The 12,367-nt window shown below is 46.1% G+C and overlaps 1 protein-coding gene across 1 annotated transcript; it reads right to left on the reverse strand.

Moving 5' to 3' along the window:
* Positions 1-4,460: 4,460 nt before the first annotated feature.
* Positions 4,461-12,032, reverse strand: CUNH20orf202 (chromosome unknown C20orf202 homolog). Its single transcript, XM_052725187.1, has 2 exons — positions 9,889-12,032; positions 4,461-5,769 (listed from the first exon to the last, which is right to left on the reverse strand). Exons 1-2 carry the CDS (start codon positions 9,952-9,954, stop codon positions 5,539-5,541), a joined length of 297 nt encoding a protein of 98 aa, XP_052581147.1. The 5' UTR covers positions 9,955-12,032; the 3' UTR covers positions 4,461-5,538.
* Between the last annotated feature and the right edge of the window lie 335 nt (positions 12,033-12,367).

Raw genomic sequence — 12,367 nt, forward strand, 5'->3', positions numbered from 1 at the left:
TCTTTCAGAGGACCTGAATTTTATCCCCAGCCCCCACATGGTAACACATAACCATCTATAATTCCAGTTCAAGGAAATCCTACACCCTCTTCTAACTTCCATAGGCACCAGGTATGCATGTAGTGCACAGACATACATGCAGGCAAAACACTCACGTTAAAAAAGTCAAAGACCACATATTGCTCTTCCAGAGGACCTGAGTTCGAGTCCTAGAACCCACACTAGGTGGCTCACAACCACTTGTAACTCCAGCTCCAGAAGGCCTCACACCTCTAGCCTCTGTGAGCACCTGTACTCACATGTACATACCCACATGTATACCCCAACACAATTTTTTGAAAATTAATAATTTAAGAATTCTATTACTTACCCAAGATGGCAAAACCTATAATAGTAGGCTTGGAATTCAAACTCAGGCAGCCCAGGGTGAAAACCCTCACTTTTAATTGATCTGATTTTGTTCCCTATATATTGAGGAAGAAGCTGATATACCTGTACCTTACCATCATCCTGTCCATGTATTAAAAGTGGAGATGACCAGTCAGATCCCTTCTCTACAGATTTCGACTTTAAGACGTAACAGGAGAGTCAGGGAGATGGCTCACTGGGAAAGTGCTTATTGTGCAAACATGAGAGCCTGAGTTCATACCCCACACAAAAGCCAGGGGCAGTCATGTGTGTCTGTGTCCCCAGCCTTGGCAGGGCAGAGACAGGCAGAGTTCTAGATCTTGCTGGCCAGCTAGTCTAGGCAAGTCAATGAGCAGTTTGGTGAGAGACCATGTCTCAGAAAACAATAAGGTTGTCAGAGGAAGACCAGGATGTCAACCTCTGCACACATGCGCACACACCTGCATATCTATGAACATGTATACACGTATATACTGCGTGCACACATACAGCAGGACAGTGGAATTCATTGCCAGTGGAGAAAGAACTGAGAAAATGAAAAAAAAAAAAAACTAGAAAGGGCATCCCAGTTATGGATTAAAGAAGCTCAATCCTGTGCTGTGAGGAAACCTAGGCCGTGTGAGGGTCATGTGTGACAGCTTCAGATAAGGCCCCGGGCAACAGCCAGTGTCACCTGCTAAACCTGCGAATGAATCTGTCTTTGAGATGTGTAGAGCCAAAGGCCTATCTGCAACCACATGAGAAACCCAAAGGGAGACCCGCTTGGGCAGAGCCCAGGCAACTCCCAGGCCCAGGTGAGATGGTTTACACCAGTCAGCAGTGGCTGTGCGTAAGATGATTGCTGTCATTTGAAGTTTGGGGCAGTTTGTACACATTGATGCATACTTGGTCATGTGTCATGCATGAATGGCTCAAGACCAGGACTCAACCTAATCATTTATCATCAATCCAGTGTGAGCCCTGTCCTGCTGCCTCAAGCCACTCTGGGTTTCTTGTATTGAACTGCTGTTCTTCCTGCCCCTGAGTGGTTAACATCTGACCACATTGATGCATCTGTTTGTCAGCTCTGTTCCCTCCTCTCCTCAGTGGACAAAGGCCTTGGCTTTTCCTTTCGAATAGCATGATCTGTGTGCTCCCCCTGGTGCTCATTGGCAGTCCTGGATGGATTCAATACCCAGCCTTCTGCAACCTGTGCGCAGGATGTTGTTCCCAGCACTTGGACTCAGTCTCAGTTTGTTCTGACCTAGCATCAGAACTTTAACTGGTTTTAGGTGGAAAATCCTGGAGCAGGGAGAATATCTCATAAAGGAGCAACTGCAGGGCCCTGGGTCTACTTCTAAGATTAATGTGGAAGAAGGGTTTGGCAGGGTGTTTTGGTCTGTGGAGCCAGCTGTGGGAAGCTGGAACAGGCAGAGGGTAGAAGTGGTGTCACTAGAAATGGGAGACCACTGTCCTTTCCCCTTTGCATGGCCAGGTGTGTCTTTCGATGATGGCTGTTAACAAGCTTGTCCACTTATCATTATCATGGTTTCACAAGTTAGTATACAACCCCATAGCAAGAAGAACAAGTTGCCAAGTATTAGTCTTTCCAGGACAGAGTTCTGTGTGAAGCGTTATATGTGAATGAGTCCACTTCATCTGTACAATATTAAGTGAGAAGTGCTATTGTTATCACCTTGTTATACATGGGTGGATAAGGTGAATGAGGCTCAAAGAGCCTGGAGAAACTCACCTAAGAGCAAAATATAAAAATGAGGGGGCTGTAGAGATGGCTTTGTCCATAAAGTACTTGCCACACAAGCCTGAGAGCCTGAGTTCTGATCCCAAGCATCAATATAAAAACCAGGAGAGGGCTGAAGAGCTGTTTCAGTGGTTAAGAGCATTTGTTTGTTATTCCAGAAGACCCTAAATTTGGTTTCCAGCCTTCAGGTCAAGCACCAAACAACTACCTGTCACTCCAGCTTTAGAGGATTGTTGTGAAACAGTTTCTTCTGAGATTAAAACTTTTCATTCTGCAGGAAGTTCCTTAAGCAGGAAGGTAAACAACTCAAAATAGCTTCAGGAAGTCCCTGAAACTGACCAGATTCACTAGTTCCCTTCCTGTAAGAGCAAACCATAAAAGCTGAGAAGGCCCCTGAGACAGAAGCAAGCTGAGCTGCAAAGAAGACCCTGAGACCAGACCAGCTGCCTGGAAAAGCAGAAACCGATTGAGCTATCTGGAAGAGGTTTAGAGCACAGCACCTGGCATATGCTCCAGTCTGCTGAGCTGCCTGCAGGCTGTGCAGTGTGCTCCAAGTTCCCAGCTTTGTGAGCTGTCACCCATGCTGGGGTGGGTTTCGGTGATGCAGCCGTCTTTGAGTCATTTCTACTCTTGTGACCCCTTAGCCATGTTCCTGTGCTGTGTAATAATCCTTCTGTACACTGTGAAGTTTTTTCACTCAGATTGGTTTAATAAAAAGTTGATTGGCCTGTAGCCAGGTAGGAATTTTAAGGGGAACAACCAAACTAGGACAATGATGGGAAGAAAAAGGGCAGAGTCAGAGGACATGCCAGCCAGCCACTGAGGAATCAGGATGTGTAGAAAATGAGGTAATAAGCCACGAGTCACGTGGCAAAGCATAGATAAGAAATATGGATTAATTTAAATGAAAGAGTTAGGTAGTAACAAGCCTGAGCTATTGGCCGAACATTTATAATTTATTTTAAGTCTCTGAGTCAGTTATTTGGGAAGCAGCTATAGATTATTTGGGAGCAGGTGGTCAGGATAGGAAAACTCTGCCTACATTCCTGTAAGCAACCCCAATAAAAGTCATTTGTTCACAAAATTGAACTTTGGTGGTATCTGTACTTTGGTCTGTTATGAGTTTCCTATCTGGGGTGAGTAGACATTTGTATTGTGTCTCCCCAGAACAAGTTCTGTCACACAACAGGGATCTGATTCCCTCTGTGGGTACCTGAATATCTCCATACCCTTTCCACCAACAGAAACAAACACAGAAATATACAGTGTTTGTTTTGTTTTGTTTGTTTTTTAAAGCCAGACAAGGTGATATGCACTTGTAATCCCAGTGAAGGGAGAAGAGACAGGAGGATCTCTGGAGCTCAGTGGCCAATCAGCCTAGCTGATTAGGAAGCTCCAGGCTCAAGGAGGAGACACTGTCTCAAACAGTAATATGGGAAGCTATGGAGATGCCCAACAGTGACCTTTGGCCTCCACCCTAATGTGCACACCCATGCATGGGTATCTACACATATTCACACATGCACGTACACACACTCGAAAAGGTAGGGTTAAAATTAAATTAAAAATCAGCTTAACAACCATCTCTGTAATCAGAATCAAGCATGTAAAAAGTCCTTTTTTTGTGATATTAAGAATCAAATCGAGCCTCACACGAGCTAGACATGTGCTAAACCACTGAGATACATCTCCATCCCAAGCTGGCCTCAACCCTTACTATGTAGCTCAGGGCTAGCCTAGAACTCATAAAATCCTTCTGCCTCAGTCTCCACAAGTACTGGGAATATAGTCATCACCGTCTATACTGGCAAAATTTCAATTGATAACATTGAGTGCTGGCCAGATTCAGAGCACCAACTGTCGCATGTGCATGCAGGATGAATCTAGACTCCTACCCTGGGCTAAGGTTTTCTTTTTAAAATTATGATATTATATTAGTTATTTGAAAATTTCATATACTTCCTCAGTATTTTGATCATTTTCACCCCTACTCCTCCATGAAACCCCTCCCAGATGTACCCAACCTCCTTCTAACTATATGTCTTTTATTTTTATCTTATTACCCACAGAGTCCAGTTTGTACACTCATGGTTATGGGGCCAGCCACTGGCACTGGGTTGACCTACCAGAGACAATGCACTTAAAGAAAGTACCATAGTTGATGCCAGCGGCCATCAACTATCACTAGTTCCTCAGTTAAGGTTGGGGCCTTGTGAGTGCCTTCCCTACAGCTTCTTATAAACAAAAGCATCCCCATCTCTCTGGCTCTTCTCTTTGACATATGCATCCTAGGGATTCTTGTGCACTGGAAGACATTTGAATAGTTAGAGCTGCATTGGCAAAAATGGTGTCGGTGGGGATAGGTAGGAAAGAAGCCACACCTTTTCTTTCTTCCTTTTTTTTAAACACACAGAATTTAATACAAAGAATTGTTAACTAAGTATAAAGTTAACTGAGTGGATGAGAAGTTATGAAAAGAATTCCAAGCTTGCAATTACAGGAAGAATTTACCACCAGTGCCGGGGGAACAAGCTGAAGGATTAAAATTTAAACCACGCAGAAAGAAGGCCTGTAGCACTGGCCTACAGACATCTAAAAGGGGGCTTGGAGCCTAGACGGTGCCTCCAGGCTGGGCCTTAGATCTAGACAGAGCTGGTGCCACTTGCTCTGAGGTGAAGCATCACTGAGGGTGACACCAAGAGTTGCAAGAAGCCTACAAGATACTGTGGGGACAAAGGAGCCAGTCTCTCCTCCCACCTCTTGCCTTAGAGTCTAACCCTACACGGCTTATTGGTGAAGACCAACCCAGCTTAAGAGAAATCAAATTGCATCCTGGAAGTGTGGTTGGCAGAATCCAGATAGCAATCCCAGGGAAGGACTGTGGTTGGCTTTGTTGAGTCACATGCCCATGAATTAAACCAATCACGAATCATGTTAGAGCCAACATGAATTATATAGTTGACTAGGCCTGGAGACCTGCTCATCTCTGTGATCTGTGGTGGCAACAGGGTCTGTTCTTACCAGATAAAGAGGGCCAGGAAGGCCTGTTGGGAACACAGAAAGTAGCCAGGAAGTCACTACAGGTATTCTGATTTTTAACCAAGACAACAGTAGGCAGCCATCTTTGCACATCATAATCTTTCTTTTAACAATCGCCCTATGAAAAATTCCTAAAAATAGGATTATCACCCTGGGTAATAAACTTGCTGGAAACTATGTAACAGGGTTGTTCTTTTGAAGCATGTGTGCATCCAATGATTTATCACAAACGCACACATACATTGATAAGTGACAGAGACAGTTAAGAATTGACAGATCCAAGGACACACAGCAGACACAAAATTTATACTCAAGGTGGGAGGGTTTTGATGAGTACCCTCTCTGGCTGGTTAAGGAAGGGAGCTTCGTCTGCTCTCTTCCCCTCGGTGCAGCTGGGCCAGTTCCCTCAACACAGGCTGGCAGCCCCGGCCCTCTGAGCCCAGTCTAGCTCGGAAAGGTGATGTGTTTCTGCTGGACCTTGTATCCTCCCAGTGGGTGCTTTCGGTTCGAAGCTCCTCCAGGAGGCTCTGCAGATGCCTCAGTGCGAGCAGCAGCTGCTGGTCTTGGATCTGCATCTCAGCCTAGGAGAGAGGAGGCATCGATGGGATGAAACAGGCACTCTTTGTGTTCACTGAGCCCCATCATGTCATTGTCTCAGTGGAGACAAGCCCTTACCTCCTCACACAAGCCATAAGTGCCATATTCCCCTGAAGCCTCAGTTGTGAATCTAGGAAGATAGAACAAATTACTCACCTTCTCAAGGTGAATGAATGGATGGGATTCATTAGAATGGTTTACAGGCTGTGGCCCAACCTAGCCCAACAGTCTCTGTCTACCAACAGAAGGTGTAAGAATCCAGTAGTTGTTCAGTCCATGAGGCTGATGTCTCAGCAGGTCTTCAGAATATGCCAGAATCCTGAAGAAGTGGGCTCCAATGCCAACGAAGGAATGGATTTCACAGTGATAGTAAAGCAAGCAGGCAAAGAGAACAAGCTTCTTTCTTCCATGTCCTTTATACAGGCTGCCAAAGGTGTGGCCCAGATTAAAGGTGGATTTTTCCACCTCAAAAGATCCAGATTAAAGGTGGGTCTTCTCACCTCAAAAGATCCAATTAAAAGGGAGTCTTCCCACTTTGAATGATTTAATTAAGAAAAAAATCCCTTACAGGTGTACCCAGCGCCGGGCGGTGGTGGCGCACGCCTTTAATCCCAGCACTCGGGAGGCAGAGGCAGGTGGATCTCTGTGAGTTCGAGGCCAGCCTGGTCTACAAAGTGAGTTCCAGGAAAGGTGCAAAACTACACAGAGAAACCCTGTCTCAAAAAATCAAAAAAACAAAACAAAACAAAACAAAAACAAAAACAAAAAAAACAGGTGTACCCAGCTACTTGGGTTTTAGTTAATTCCAGATGTAGTCAAGTTGACAACCAAGAAGAGCCATCACAATTGCTAACATGCTAGTGGCTTCTGTCATTAATAATGAAGTGAAGCCAACCCCACAGTTAGAACACATTAGGAAGTGCAAGGCTTGGGGACACCTAGGTTCCCAAAACCTTTTCAGGGGATCAGCAGTGTCAAAACAACTTGCCCTACAATAAGATACAATTTCCCCCTTTGCTTTTATTTTCTTATTATCACCCAGTGGGATTTTCCGGAAGCCAATGACATGCAATACCTCGATTGAATACAGAAACAGAAAGGAGAACTCAGTTGTTTTCTACTAATCCATATAGTAAAGTGATTTACAACAATGTAAAGCAGGGTCAACTCTTCTCTCTAAATATCTGCTTTGAAAAAATCAGTTATTTAAATAATATTTTATTAACATGCTGTGAGTTTATTTGTTCAAATGTATTGATGAATAAATAATTTAAAGTATTCGGCTTTGGGTTATAATACGTATAAAGGACGTTTTTCTTCAGTGCCCTTGATAGTTTTGCCAAACACAAAGGGGACCTAAGACAAAGAGTTCAAAGCTGCTATGCTAGAATATCACTGTCATCTACCTCCAAACCTCTCATCTTCCAGAAATCTTTTCCTATATATTTTGTCTGTTCTGCACCCTATTTTAAAATGTTAAATTTTATTTTATGATGAAGTAATTTTTGCAACATACATTGAAAAGCCACAAAAGGGTAACTGTCCCTCATTATTCAAGGAGGATGGCTCCAGGATCCATCCCGGTGGATACCAAGATCTAAGGGCATCCAAGCACTTTACAGAAAATGGAACCATGTTTGCACATGGCCTGTGAGCTTTCTGTTTGCTTTGGTCATTGCTAGATGGCCTGTGTCTTAGGTTTCTATTGATATAATGAAGATTATGCTTTCCACAGCCATAACTCCTGCTCCAGGGATCTGACGCCCTCTTCTGGCCTCCATGGGCACCTGCACTCATGTGTACAAACCCACACACATACACATAATTAAAAAGAAATCTTTAGTGTGCTGGGGGGTCAACTGTGGGGCTGGCAAGACAGCATTGCAAGTAAAGGCACTTGCTGCCAAGCTTAATGTGGTGGTTTGAACGTCCTCTATAAGCTCAGGTGTTTGAAACTTGCTTCCACATTGGTAGCACCGTTTGGGTAGGTTTAGGACATGTAGCCTTACTGAAGGAAGTATGCCACTGGGGGCTGAGATTTGAGGTTTTGAAAACCACATGCCATTCCCAGTTCATTCTCTGTTCCCGGTGTGTAGCGGTTCAAGAAGTGAGCCCTCAGCCTCTTGTGCCGACTACCATGCCTACTGCTTGCTGCCACGCTTCCGAACCATGACAGCCCCTCTAGAACTGTAAGCCAAATAAACCCTTCTTTCTGTAAGTTGTTTTGGTCACAGTGATTGTCTTAGGCTGACTATTGCTGTGAAGTACCATGATCAAAGCAACCCCAGGAGGAAAGGGTTTATTTGGCTTACGCTTCCTTCCACCTCACAGTTCATCACTGAATGAAGTCAGGGCAGGAACCTGGAGGCAGGAGCCGATGTAGAGGTCATGGAGGAGTGCTGCTTACTGGCTTGTTCCCCCTAGCTTGTTCAGCCTGCTCTCTTATACAACCCAGCTCAGGGGTGGCCCCACCCACAATGGACTGGGCCCTCCCCCATCAATCACTAATCAAAAAAAAAAATAATCTACAGCTGGATCTTATGGGGGCATTTTCTCAAATGAGTTTCCCTCCTTTCAGAAGACTCTAGTTTGTGTCAAGTTGGCATAAAACTAGCCAGTACAAAAGGTAATTTAAAACTTTTTTTTTTTTTTTTACAAAAATAGTAGAGTCAACTACAGTTAAAACTCCACCCCACTCCAGCCCAAGCTATTATACAACATAACTCAGCTGTTCCATAGAGGAAGTCACTGCGTATGGCTCTCTGGCCACACAGGAGGACACAGGTTCAGAGATGCAGATGTTCAAGGGCTGAGGATGTATCAACCAAATCCTAGGATGGACCTCTAGCACCACGAGGGTCTCTCTTTATGAGATAATTGAGATAATTATCAAAATTATTTTCCTACTAAAAAGAGTGTTTAAGAGGGCTGGGATCATGGTAGAATACTTCCTGTGGAAGGCCCTGGGGTTCAGGTTTAGCACTGCAAAAAGAAAAGTGATTTTTATTTTGTGTGTGTTAACCTGATCACCTTACAAATGAGGAGCCCGGGTCTGTGCACTGGGAGGACCAGTTGTGCAGCTGGGGTGCCTGTGGCTTCAGCAGCAGCTGTGACCCCCAACCCCATGAGAAACCCTGTCAGGGTTGCCTCCCAGCTGGCCTGTTGCCTAGCAACCCACAAAGGTCTCCTGGGATGATCTTGTCTGTCCCTCTCTCCTCTGGTGTTCCTGTGCACTCTCTCCTCTGTCTTGGCTGCTGTGCACACATATTTTGGGACGCCTCTTTATTTGGGGACATGGAGAAAAGACCACAATGAGAGGCATGGCGCCTGGCTTCCCAGGTAACACGGCATATATACTCAGGAGAATTAGGACCCGTGGGTGAGTCTTTACCAACTGGAAACAGGAGACAGGAGCAAGCTGCATAAGTGAACGTCTTCCTGCTTGCTCTTTCAACACTTGAGAGGAAGTCCCACAGGCCACTGGCTCTGTTTGGCCCCTTCTGCAGTGGGAGCTGGTGTCAGTACTCACGGCCTGGCCCAGCCCAATGCCATTTTTGCCTCTACTGGGCTTCCTCCAGCTCATCTCCCTCCACTTATATCTTAGGCTCAGTTCTTGTCGATGCCTCTGCTTTCCTAGCTAATGTGCTGGGTGTCCTTTGTCCCAGGGGTCATGTTTCATCCTAGGTGCCAAGCACTAATAAAATAAATGACATACACCTCTCACTGAAGCCTTCCAACAGCCCTCATAATGTTGGCATTATTATTACCTTCATCTTGTGATTTAAGAAACTGAGGCTCGGAGAGGTAAAGACACTAATTAGAGGTCACACAGCAACAGAGCTGGGTACATTCCTAGCACCCAGCACAATGCTAAAACCAGTCTGGCCAGCACCCAGGGTCTCCTATGTAGGCCATGACCCACTTTCCCAGTACCTACGAACTCCATTGTACTCTGTGTGGCTGCCCCAGGAGGAGTGCCTGCAGGGCTCAAACTTCAGCCCAAAGCCCCTGTCGTAGCCACCGAGGTCCTGGGAAGAGTGTGTGTGTGACCAGAAGCCTCGGGAAATACAGGCAGAAATGACAAGGCGAAAGAAAAGGCTTACCAGCTCCTTCCTCAGCCATTCCAGGATCTGCCCGAGATTGGCTGCCGGCTCTCCTGGTATTTCCATCTCAGTGTCCTTGATAGAGTCCTTGGCAATGACTTGGCTACGAGCTTGAGAGACCTTTGACTTGTACAGTCACCGGCTTCCTTCAAGCTGTCTCAGCCTGTCAGCTAAGTCACCAGGTGGAATTAATGAGAGCAGGACATTATTCACGTTGGAAAACGTAGTTTAGGATTTTTTTTTTAAGCTTTAGTGCTTTGAACAAAACAAGAAAGAAGGGGAGAAATCAGGGATATGGATATCTTCATGCCTGATGGTTCCAGGAGCTCAGGGGATCTGATGCCAACAGGCATACTAGGACTGTGAGGCTGAGGCCGGTGATGGTCCACAGGCACCCCAGGACTGTGAGGCTGAGTGAGGCCGGTGATGGTCCACAGGCACCAGGACTGTGAGGCTGAGTGAGGCCGGTGATGGGCTACAGGCACCCCAGGACTGTGAGGCTGAGTGAGGCCGGTGATGGTCCACAGACACCCCAGGACTGTGAGTCTGAGTGAGGCCGGTGATGGTCCACAGACACCCCAGGACTGTGAGGCTGAGTGAGGCCGGTGATAGTTCATAGGCACCCAAGGACTGTGAGGCTGAGTGAGGCCGGTGATGGTCCACAGGCACCCCAGGACTGGGAGGCTGAGTGAGGCCGGTGATGGTCCACAGGCATCCCAGGACTGTGAGGCTGAGTGAGGCCGGTGATGGTCCACAGGCACACCAGGACTATGAGGCTGAGTGAGGCCGGCACAGAAAGGCCTATTAGGGTTTCTTTATGGTTTCTGTGTAGAGTAGGCAGTTTACACATGCCCTCTGGGGCTGATACCCCTTCTGTGGTCCCAGTCTCCCACCCTTCCTCCCTCACCTGTGGAGTCTGGATGAAGGGATGCTGACTTCCCATGCCCCTTAACTTCTGGGATGCTCACGTGACCAGTTCTCCATGAGGGAAATCACAGCAGAAATGTGCTCTTACACATTGGGAAATCTTCACTTTCCTAAAAACCAGGAAATGTTACTGTTGCTTCCTCTTTAATTTTGCTTTTTGTCCCTTCCGTCTGCCTGGGATGTGGATGTGGTGCCTGGAGCTACAGCTGCCGTCTAGCAACGATAAGATGACAGCCAACAAAAGGAGAGGTTGGAAATCATGCTTCCACCAAGTCAGCGACACCATCTGCATGTCAGTGGGACTGTAAATGCCTTTTGAACTGGACTCCGCTGCTTGCCATCAAATCCGGTCCTGCCCAATTCCACATTTATTCCTCACAGCACACTGTGGAAAGGATATTCCTTCATCATCCCTTCCAATAAACACTTAACGATTGTCTACTGTGTGCCAAGTTCTGCCCCAGGCACCAGGAAGAAGCTCCAAACCAGAGAGAGAATGACCTTGTTTCGCTGGTCGATATTCTACCAAACAGAAACAAATGAGACCCAAACTCATGTTACAGTGGGAATAAACAGGATGTAATTCTCATGTAGGGTTTTCAAAAATGCACTCTATCCGCATGAATCTGAAACTCCAATCCAAGAGCTGATATAGCCATCCTAGATACAGAACCTAGATACAGAGCAGAGAGGACCAGCTAAATGAATTCCATCCATGCTCTCAGCTCAGGCTGTGACAGCATACCCATGGATATGTGCTCCGTTAGATCCATCCAGGACCCACAATGACAAAACATGTAAGGAAACTGCCCAGAACAAGTGACAGTGAGCAGACACCAACCACCATGGGACCAGACTTTTCTTCCTCCAAGAACTCTAGGAGAAAAATACTATGAAGCCTGACTTGGTGCTGCACATCTTCAGTCCCAGCACTCAGGAGGCAGAGGTAGGCGGATCTCTGTAAGTTCTAGGCTAGCCTGGTCTACACAGTGGGACCCTGTCTAAAACAAAAAGTATTAGGAAAATAATTATAGACACAAAAAATTAAAAACAAAAAAGATACCATATTAACAAAGGGGATTTGAAATAGAACCTGATAATTTATTCGAGCAAAAAAACTTCAAGTAAATATCTTTAAATCAAGGAGGAGGGTCTTATTTTAGCCCCAGACAACAGGGCAGGAGCACTGGGTGAAGGACATGGGGGAAGCTGGTCTCTGCCGGGGAGAGTGTTGCTAGGAATTTTGCGAAGCGGTGGGCACTTGATGGATGGCACACGAAGCATGGTGTGATGTCCAGAGAGAGCTGAGGGGGCTTCACTGGCATGGAGGTGGACCTGGGTTCTAAGTGTGAGGTCTCTAAGTCAGGCAAAAGGACCTAGCGCTGCACAGAGCCTGGGTTCTGCCTCCAGCTTTGTAGAAGGAAGTTCCTAAAGTGAGTTGTTAGGAGTGCCGCTTTCTTTCACTCTGGGGTTTACAGCCCAAGATGGATTCCGATGGCGGCACACAGACAAAATTTGCTGTGCAAATTCTATTCTGGTTCAGCTGTCACGC

The sequence above is a fragment of the Peromyscus californicus genome, unplaced genomic scaffold, assembly GCF_007827085.1.
Source record: "Peromyscus californicus insignis strain IS unplaced genomic scaffold, ASM782708v3 Scaffold_7__1_contigs__length_154581171, whole genome shotgun sequence".
Classification (NCBI taxonomy): domain Eukaryota; kingdom Metazoa; phylum Chordata; class Mammalia; order Rodentia; family Cricetidae; genus Peromyscus; species Peromyscus californicus.

Bases quoted from the DNA above. Each gene is read 5' to 3' on its own strand.
- CUNH20orf202 (XM_052725187.1), bottom strand. From the start codon at position 9,954: ATGGAAATACCAGGAGAGCCGGCAGCCAATCTCGGGCAGATCCTGGAA. The intron at 5,770-9,888 runs GTAAGCCTTTTC...CCTCTCTCCTAG, and splicing joins AATGGCTGAGGAAGGAGCTG to GCTGAGATGCAGATCCAAGA.